Source organism: Cyprinus carpio, chromosome B12 (assembly GCF_018340385.1).
Source record: "Cyprinus carpio isolate SPL01 chromosome B12, ASM1834038v1, whole genome shotgun sequence".
NCBI classification, from domain to species: domain Eukaryota; kingdom Metazoa; phylum Chordata; class Actinopteri; order Cypriniformes; family Cyprinidae; genus Cyprinus; species Cyprinus carpio.
The window spans coordinates 25,339,924-25,350,447 of NC_056608.1; the positions used below are offsets into that span (position 1 = coordinate 25,339,924).

General features: G+C 34.7%; 1 protein-coding gene across 1 annotated transcript in view; it reads right to left on the reverse strand.

Annotated features, from left to right (window-relative positions):
- The window catches only part of LOC109073132 (nodal homolog 2-A-like), a 5,343-nt gene extending 1,859 nt beyond the window's left edge, over positions 1-3,484 (reverse strand). The window contains exons 1-2 of the mRNA XM_042734824.1: positions 3,101-3,484; positions 1-411 (exon numbers count right to left, since the gene is read on the reverse strand). The exon at positions 1-411 is cut by the window's left edge and continues 281 nt beyond it. Of these exons, the coding sequence (XP_042590758.1) occupies positions 1-411; positions 3,101-3,329 (640 nt within the window). The 5' untranslated portion in view covers positions 3,330-3,484. The remainder of the gene's footprint in view (positions 412-3,100) is intronic.
- Positions 3,485-10,524: the final 7,040 nt, after the last annotated feature.

Consider the following 10,524-nt stretch of genomic DNA (forward strand, 5'->3'; position numbering starts at 1 on the left):
TGGACTTCTCGGCTGTGTGCAGGAGACTGGCTCGGTCCTGCTCGCTCTGTCCAGAGATGGTGTGTGAGAAGACCAGCAGCATGGCTCTGTGACGGATCCCGCCTGCTGCTTTACTCCCGGAGGGAAGAGCGTGTCTCGCTGCTCTCCTCTCTGAGAGTTTGGGGCCGATCCAGTTTAGGAGCAGGTCTGTGGCGTTGTAGACCCTCCAGTGATGGGAGACGCTCATCAGAGAGGAATCGGACAGCTGACCCAGGGACTGGTCCTGCTGGTGTCGGATCTCCACCGTGATGTTCGTTTGCTGCGTTTCTTTGGGAATACGAATCCTCAGCTCCGCCGCATGGATCTGACGCTCGGACAGAACTGAGGAAAGATCGAAGTGTGTGACGTAGTGTGTGTCTTGATTGGTCAAACCTGGAAGAGACAAAGAAAACACATGAGTAGATGTCCCATTTATGTCATAAATTATTATATTTCAGGCATATTTAGATTATTGTCAATGACCAATATCCTTGCTGGCTTGCTAGAAATAATTTTAATCAATTTTAAATAGTACTGGTTTTGCAAATAAACTCTTCATAAAATCATTGTGCATTCCAGTTAATCTCAATCAAACTGCAGTCAGGTTATTTTAATTAGGTTAAAAATTAACTAAAAATACAGCTAACTAACACAATAAAACACAATAAAAACAAGGTAACAATAAAAAACATGATTTTGAAAATAATAATAATTATCTGTTTTTTGCAAACAAACTCTTCATATACACACACACACACACACACACACACACACACACACACACACATTGTTTTCATTTTAATTTCATTTAAAGTTTTAGTAAATTTAAAATAATTCTATATTATATAAAAAAATATATTTATTTAATTTGCAATGTTGCATATACCTTATTTCATACCATTATTTTTAGGCTCTATATATTACTATAAAAAAAATAATAAAAATAAAAATCAATTTAGACTTTGGGAAAACTTAGAAATTTATTAAAAATTTAAAAATTAAATACATGTAAAAAGGTTTTCAATTTTGGTTGAAACTTTGCATATTATACACTGATGGTCAGTTATATCATTCATTCAACCACTGAAAAAATGGAAATCATGGAAAAACAAAAAATGGAAAAACAATTAAAATACAATTTATTTATTTATTTTGCATTTTTGCATATGCCTCATTTGATAACATCTTTATAAACCATATATTACTAAAAATACTGTTTAGACTGGATATACTTTGAATTTATTTAAAAATAAAAATTTTACAAATTGAAAAGAATAAGTGCTTTTAAATGAAATTTTGCATATTATATCATGCATCAGCCACTGATCATTTTTTAAATCGAAATATATATAATTAAATTATTTAGCAATATTGTATATCATTTGATATCATTATTAAAAGATGTGATTATAACACCGCTCTCATATTTGATCACATTCATATAACTAAATGAATTATTAAATATTTAAGTGAAAAGAAAAACTTTTTTCCTTTTGATTTTAGGGTGAAATGTGGTCAGTTCTTGACAGATTTTGTGAGATGCACCCATCATTGCGGCTCTTGGCTCTTCTGATATTTATTTATTTTTCTCCAGGGATGAAGGACTGACGGTCATGTACACAAACCCAACAGTAATGAGGTGATTTGTGCAGCTGAACACACACTCTTTGATCCTCGTGGATGAGGCTCTTGTCCACTGGAGTGTATTGGCTGTACATTTACATTCAAATTGCTAATTGCTTTGGTTTATCTAATAAGTGGCTGCCCTGACTGTGCTTAAGAGCTCTGCCATTCAACATCAGCTTGTAGTTCAACTCAACGATGACTAAATAATCATTAGATTAGTCTTTCTTTAATATTTAAAACATTTCTGGAAGCATTACACTTTAACATACTGATAAAATAATAATAATAATAATAATAATGTATAGCCTGAATGCACTGTAAGTTGCTTTGGATAAAAGCATTTGCTAAATGCATAAATGTAAATGTTAACAAATTTGCTTGGTATTTTAAAAATAATAATAATTAAAATAATTATTATTAAAAATATTTATTACACTTGTTGCACTCAGATTATTCAGTTTATTCGAAATAATTAAATTTTGTTGTAAATAATTATTAGACTGCAACAATAATACTAAAAATAAAATATTACAAATAATTATAATTTAAAATATTTATTATATGTTATTGCATTCAAACGATTATTCTAAATAATCATCGCAACAATAAAAATATAACAAATATTATATGATAATCATGATTTAAAATATTCCTTATATTTTTATTGTTGCAGTCTAATTATTATTTTATTTATTCTAATTTATTGTAAATGATTAGACTGCAATAATAATAATAATAATAATAATAATTATTAGTATTATTATTATTAACAAACCAAAGTATTTGTTAAACTGAAATTCTTTAAGAAATAAAAATTAACTTGCATACCCAAAATTAAAGAAGCAATATACATTAATAAGGATAAAACATGACTGTCGATACATGACATGATCTATGATCAATCTCTTGATGTTACGACCCCCCCCCAGTACAATAATTATTTATGCAAATGAGTTTAGGTTTAGTATATCAGATATTAAGACCCACACTCAATTAGTCAAAGGTGTAGACCACATCAATTACACTAGTCTCATTTCCTGAATTAGAGATCATCAATCTGATGAAAAGTCATGTAGTATCGATCAGATATTAGATTTATCTTAACGGAGGGGCAAGGCAGCGCGAGCCTAATCCCTTCAGAACGAACACCGGATCGAAACCCATCGGTTAACACCTCCAGACCCCCGTTAAACGCCCCGTGCCCGCGCTCCTAATCTAATCAGGCGACGTGTGAAAAAGAGCCGAGGGGCTGATGTTGATTTGGGTTTGTGTAAGGATGTCTGGCGAGGCTCTAATCCACATCAGCTTTAGTCCTGGACAATGTGGATTGCAGGAGTCTGGCGCTGAGGTTTGACAGCCAGGAGCCAAAAACAGCTTCAGAGACTTTCACCTCGGCGCGCGACTCGTTCCCAAACTTTCGTGCGAATAAAAAGCGACAATAAAAAGCAAATCTTACTCTTGGAGAGGATGCTCTTGATGGTGTCCGCGTGCTCGTGCTCCAGATGCTGAGTTTGGTTGAGCTTGAAGTGCCGGTAGAGCTGCATCATGTATGTGGGTAAATGATGCCCTTGGCTTCTCTCGGCTCTGGGTGACGTATTCCTCGTGCCTTGATTATTGTGCTTTCCAAATACTCCAAGAAGCAGAAGCTGGCAGCAGGCCAGGCGCAAAGCTCCGTGCGCGCTCATGATGCACTGAGGTCAGAATGACAGGTCGAGGGTCCAGGAGAGCTTATATACCCCCCTCCCTCTGGCCCTCTGCATATTTAACAAGTAGCAGAGAACATTAAAGGAAATTGACATGCCTTGACAGCTCATCATCTATTCGTGTGGTAATGAGGCGCATATTTTACAACGAACATTTAAAGCACCTTGCGCCCCGTGACGTCACCAGAGTCGCTCTTGTCCTTTGAAGACTGTGATAACACTTTATACAGCTCACGAGCGTCAGATATACGTGTGTGTACTCGAGCCTCATCAAATGCATTAAACACAACATTTATATATCGACGAATATCATTTGCTCATAATATTGCGAGGTGGAGGCTATACGTCTGGGTTCATGTTTAGGTCATTGACCAATCTTCACGCTGGCTTAAGTTACAGCTAATTTAATAGCTATTAGATGAACAGTAAATATTTTAATGAAGTCATAGTATAATATTGTCTGATGTTTGTGTGTGTGTGTAATTTGTTTATTTATTTAGCAAGTTTGCATATGCCTCATTTTAAGGTTTAAGAAAAATATTATTTTGTATATAGTTATTTTTATAATATATTTAATGATTATTAGATAAGTAGTAAACATTTTAATAATTTTAAGTAATAGTTTAAGTATTTATTGATCTATATAGGCTCCTTATAGTGCAATATTATTTACTTATTATTTATTTATTTATATTATTTATATTCATATTATTTATATTATTTATTTATTAAATAAAATGTGGTAGGCTATGTTTTTAGACTTTATTATTTGCGATTTTTAATGTTACTTGATATTCAATATGTTACTTGAGACACGTACCGTTTAGTATAGCATATTGTAGAAAGTTGCACACACACACACACACACAAATAAAGTTGCAAATATATGTATTTGGAACTTTATGTGTGTGTGTGTGTGTGTGTGTGTGCGTGCAACTTTATTTGTGTGTGTGAAGTTTTTTTATTTATTTTTTCCATTTTTATATATTGATGTTTGTGTGTGTGTGTGTGAGAGAGAGAGAGTCTATTAGGCTACAATGAAAAGCAATGTTGTTGTACATTTTATATTTAAAAATATAAGGCAGCATTTAAGCATTTATCCTTCACTGAAAAAAAAGACACTTTTTAATGGAAATTGATGATAAAAATGACTAGATAGACTAAAATACACACTGCATCACACAATTTCTGTGTCTGGTTGAACTGCTGATCTTTTCATTGCCTGGCACCCCATACACCCATACACACACACACACACACACACACACACACACACACACACACACACACACACACACACACACACACACACACACAGAGAGAGCACACGCATGCTCAAAGAGCCAGTCTTCCAAACCACGAGTGCCTTCTCTCTCTCTCTCTTTTTCTTTCTCTCCGGAGTGAGTGTTTGATTGCGTGCTCAGAGATTCGCTGGAGTGTGTTTGCTCTGTTGTGAAGGCGGAGGGTTTCACGGCGATGGTGAGTGATTAAGTTTCTGCAGTGCTTCATGTGATCGAGCTTCTCCTCACATGCATGGATGTAGGCTACATGTTGCGAGAAGCTGTATTGCTGCAGTTGTGCAAAGAGCGAAGCATAGAAACCAGTGTGTGCTAGAAACAGAGCGGATCTGATCTGAGCAACAGTGTAGCGCTATGTTACTGATTCTGCGATAGATTGCACGACTATGATTCAGTCTGGTCAGAATATAACACGCTATATCGAGTGTGTGATATGTAAATGAGTTTAGAGCGCACACATGTATCATGCAGAGGAGATAAGTTACAAGAAACGCTTGGAAAGGTTTCAAATGGGTCTGATGCAGTGAGTCGATTCGTTCGAATGAATCTTTTTGTATTTTACGAGCGCTTCTTTCGAAGTGAATCAAAATGTAGTAGACAGTTCTGTATTTTACAGTTCCAAACCACTGATCTAGTTATAATCGATCAGTGTTTCGACTCGACTGAATCATTTTAAAAGAACCGACTCTAAAGAACGATTCGTTTTCGAATCAAACGTCGCAACAATCAAAAGAGAATAATTTGCGTATGTGTCGCTTTGAGATACTTTGTTGTAGTTTAGTAAACAACAGAACTCGATTAAACTAACGATTACGTAGACATTTACGGCCATCATTGTGATATTTGAATAACTTCTGAAGTTTTTCACACCCGGAGCTGAGCTTATTGCGCTTTTGATGCGACATCGAGAGAAAAACAGGTACATTTATATCTGACTGACTGAAGGAAGGATTGTTAACAAATCAATTACACAGGATAAATCTCACGAAAAACATGTCATATTTCACTCAAACAATAAAACACGAAACATGTCCTATATTGTCAGGAAATACATAGAAAAATGCAAAATATTCTAATTTTTTCAGTGGGTTTTGGGATGCTCTTGACAAACCTCGTGAGCTTCATCTCAAATTAGAAACTCAGCCTTAAATAAAATGTAATCTAGCCTATTTCTCATTATTGAATATGGATGAAACCTACATGCCAAAATCTTATCAATCCACATAAAAGCTATTTGATATTAGTGGATTGAAATGCTAATGCTCGGATCGAGAGTCACGCTTATGAAGATTAATGGTGATGAAGTTCGTTTCGAGCTGATAGCCATCAGAACTCTATGAATAATCCATCTGTTTGACCCTGTCAGTACTAGATTAGAAGAGTTTGCGTTAGGGATTGAGATAAAGACAGGTAAAGTGGTCTTTTTGGGGCTACAGAAGAGGTCATTTGTAGAGCTCATTATAGAAATGAGGCCAATTAAAAGCACTGTCAACTCATTTTGCCTCAGGTTGGAAAGAGTTATGCAAGAAACTTTGAATTTATCAATACAGGCACATTTAAAGTGAAGGATGGTATTTTATCTGCTTTTGAAGTTCATAACTCTGTTGGAGGTTTGAGCTCAAAGTAGAGGCTGGGGCAAGTTGTCACAAGATCTATCTATATGATGTTTAGTTTTAAACCTCTGGGTCTTAAAATATACATTTCTGGGTTGTGAATCCTGTCCTCTAAACTAAATTCCTCCTTTTGAGTCGACAAACAATAAACCCCACAACGGGATACCATTACTATTTTAGCCACTTTTTGATTTATTTTATGTTTAATAATTGTCTTAAATTTAGTTGAATAAGCCATTAAATAATTTCAAAACATAATAGATTTAAAATATGTTTCATATTTCAACAAATTCTTCTCGAGTCAGTGTCAATAAACTGCAAGTTCCTTTTGTGACAACTTACCCCATATACCGTAATGTGACAACATGCCCCGCTGCTGGGTTCAGAGTGATATATTTTTTAGTAATTGAGACTTTAAGTTTGTCTCTATACAGAAATTGACTTAAAAAATGGATTATTTTTGGATGGGTTGTCTTTATGATGCAGCCGCTGTGATTTAATACAATGACGTCTGCTGTGAGTTTGGGTTTGTGGTGTATTTTGTTTTATGCTGATTTTGTGTTTGTGGTTTGTACACTGAATGCCTGATGTGCACAGATGATTTCAGCCACTAGATGTCACATTGTCCAGCTTTTGATGTCCACATTGTCCAGATTTATCACAATTCAGATATTTTTTTTTCCCTTTAGAATTGCAAGAAATAAGTCAGAAATGTGTGAGAGAAAGTCTTATAGTTTTAAATATACATCTATAGAAAATGATTCAAATCATTAAAACTAATCAAACTATTAAAACACACACACACACACACACACACACACATTTACTTTAATAAAATACTATTTTATAACAGTTTAAAAAAATAGTAGAAATAGTATATTTTTTATTTATATTTTATGAAGTCCCTATTATATCCCTACCCTGCATGAAAGTGATTAAATCTGGTCAGATTCTAGCACGCTATAACAAGTGTGTGACATAGAAATGAGTTTAAAATGCACACATTTATCATGCAGAGAAGATAAGTTACAAGAAACGCATGAAAATAATGTTTAAACTCCACATCTGATTCAGTGAGTTGATTCATTTGAACAAATCTCTTTGTATTTTGCATGCCCTTCTTTTGTAGTGAATTGAATATCTAAATTAGGTGAGTTGATCATTGAGGTCAAATTCAGACAGGAAAATGTTCTTCCCATGGACACACGCAGGTGTCAAGCTGTCAGTCCGCTCGGAAACGGATGTTTAAAACACAAAAGTGCATTGATGAGAGAGGCAGCAGGAAACGGTTTGGTTTTTTCACAGCATGAGAGGAAGTTTCACAGGAAGCTGAAATGTTGTTCACTGCTTCAGAGCATCACGTCACTCGATCGTCTGCTGCTTCCTCGTCTGCTTTGCCTTGTTTCTCTCATTAAATCCAGAAGTGTAGTCACGTATACAAATTTCTCTTCATGCATGTTAAACTGTAAAGTACCACGAGGGCAAAATGTCACAGAGCCTCAGAAAAAAAAGAGAGGTCTCACATGCATCTCTTCAAGTTCATCAAAGCCGTTAGACTGACAGAGGAAGAAACAGGTGTGGCCGGGCTCGTTCTCACATAAACATCAGCTCAAATCTAACTATATCTGTGTCCCTGCAGCACAGAAGCAGTCATCAGTAGCACAGATATATTTGTAGCAATAGACAACAATACATTGTATGGGTCACAATTATAGATTTTTTTTTATTGCAAAAATCATTAGGATATTAAGTAAAGATCATGTTCCATGAAGATATTTAGTAAATTTCCTACCGTAAATATATCAAAACTTAATTTTTGATTAGTAATATGCATTGCTAAGAACTTCATTTGAACAACTTTAAAGATGATTTTCTCAATATTTTAGATTTTTTTGCTCCCTCAGATTCCAGATTTTCAAATAGTTGTATCTCAGACAAACATTGTTCTCCTAACAAACCATACATCAATGGAGAGATTATTTATTCAGCTTTCAGATGATGTATAAATCTCAATTTAGAAAAAATGACCCTTATGACTGGTTTTGTGCTCCAGGGTCACATATAGGCCTCTAAAATGTATAAAAAAGTTAAAAAAAATACATTTTTTCTATATAATATTCATGAAATATAATGTTTATATATAGTTTTAGAAAAATATATTATTTATATTAAATGGGTATTTTTTTTATTCGACTATGTATAAAATTTAATAAAATAGATAAATATATTATATAATATATTAAATATAATGTGTGTGCATTGTATGTATGTGATTTATATATAACAAATATTCCATATATTTATATATCTATGTATCTATAACATTTCGATTTCGAAGAACAAAAGTCGCAATGACGTAAAATAAGTGATTTTGAGCTAAACAAATAATTTCAGAAACAAACTCACATCAGCTCACATTGATGTGTTTCGATGGAGAGAGTAGTTTTCTCAGATTCTGGCCTTTTTTTTTGTCTCGATTCAGTGGTCCTTCGGTGAGTTTGTGTTCATGTGGTTTGAGTAAATTTATCTTAGATTGAGATAGTACAGCAATTTCCTGCCTCACCCTGTTGCCCCGTGCTGTTTCTCTGCTGTTTTCTGTATTAGTCAGTCACACAGAGTGTTTTCTGAATACCCCCCGAAGAGTGTCCTTGAGAAACATGTGATTCAGAGGAACTGGACACAGTCAGATCGCTTTAAGGCCCAGACACGTTTTCTGAGCTGAAGTTTTGGTTAACTGACATAATTTTAGATTGGATTAAATGCTTCTGAAAGTACTACACTCTTTTTCATAGCTGAAAATGAAAATAAATTAGCTGAGATATTCAATAAATTAACACATTTCGAAGCACCGATTCCGCACGAAGCAAGTTAAGTGTGAGTTCAGTTGGCTGTAGTTTAAGAGAGAAAATTCCCAACAAAATCTGGAAAAATATAAATAAAATATAATATAAGAATATAAATGCTTCCTAAAATAAAGGATTTAAAATTTTAAAGAATTTTTGAAAAGTGTTATTTTATGGGTAAGGGTATGATATAGGCTTAAATGTAAATATGAAAATGAATATATATATAATATAAATGTAAAATATAATCATAAAACAAAAAAATCTCTAATAAATATATTTAAAAACTATAATATTACCAAACATACATCCAACCAACAATCCAAACAAAAACAACCCATCCATCCATCCGTCCATCCATCCATCCATCATCTATCTGTCTATCTATAATAATATATATATACTTGCTAACATTTTGAATAATTTCAAAAGTTATTTTGTTTTAGATTATTTTAATTGATATTAAAGTACATTGGCTTTTACAGTATTTAGTCTTTGTCATGTCCTGGGATGAATGTGTGTGTGTGTGTGTGTGTGTGTGTGTGTCCTGTCTTCCCTCAAACCTGTGCTGAGGTTTACAGTGTTTGCTCAGCTGTGTGTGTGTTGACGATCAGAGACAGAGCGTCTTAATTGCTTACGAATGAAGTAATTAGTGCGATGTGCTAACTAACGAGAGCTGTGGTGAATTACGTGATGTAAACTCATGCTGTTAGTGACTCGTCGTGTTGTTTGACTTGTGCTTGTGTCTGTGTGTTTGTGTGTGTGTGTGTGTTTGTAGGGGCGGCAGTCACATGCTCACACTGTGGAGAGCTTTTAATTCATGTGGTAATGTGTGTGTGTGTGTGTGTGTGTGTGTAAGACCCACCCACACATCCTTCACACACATGGATTTAGCACGCCGCTCTTCTTGAGATTGTGTTTGTGTCTGACGCTTGGACTGAAGATCACTCTCACTGTCTTGGACTGCTAATCAGAGGCTGACGGCCCTAAACACACACACACACACACACACACACACACATGCGCGCGCTGCGCTGTCGCTCTGCCCAGACGTCTGTGGATTTGATGCTGCTGTGGTGTGTGTCCTCAGATACGGTTGGTTCCAGTGTCTCTGTGTTTTACATCACTCGAGTGTGTTTTGTGTTCTCTGCTGGCTTTATTTGTGCAGAAATACTTGTGTTAGTGATTAATGTTGTTTGAGCACAGTTTAATCATCATCTCAGGGAGTTTTATGAACACGTTGGCTTTGAGTGATTGAGTTTGTTGCTTCTGAAATACTTCTGTATTGAGAGAAACGGTCAGTTTTCGGTGTGTTTCATGTCTGTGTAAGCGATGTCTGAGGTGATGAATTCTTACAAAAATCAACTTTGTATGTTTTTAAAAAGAAACTTTAGTGATCCTAAAAGTGTCAAAGTAAAAAATA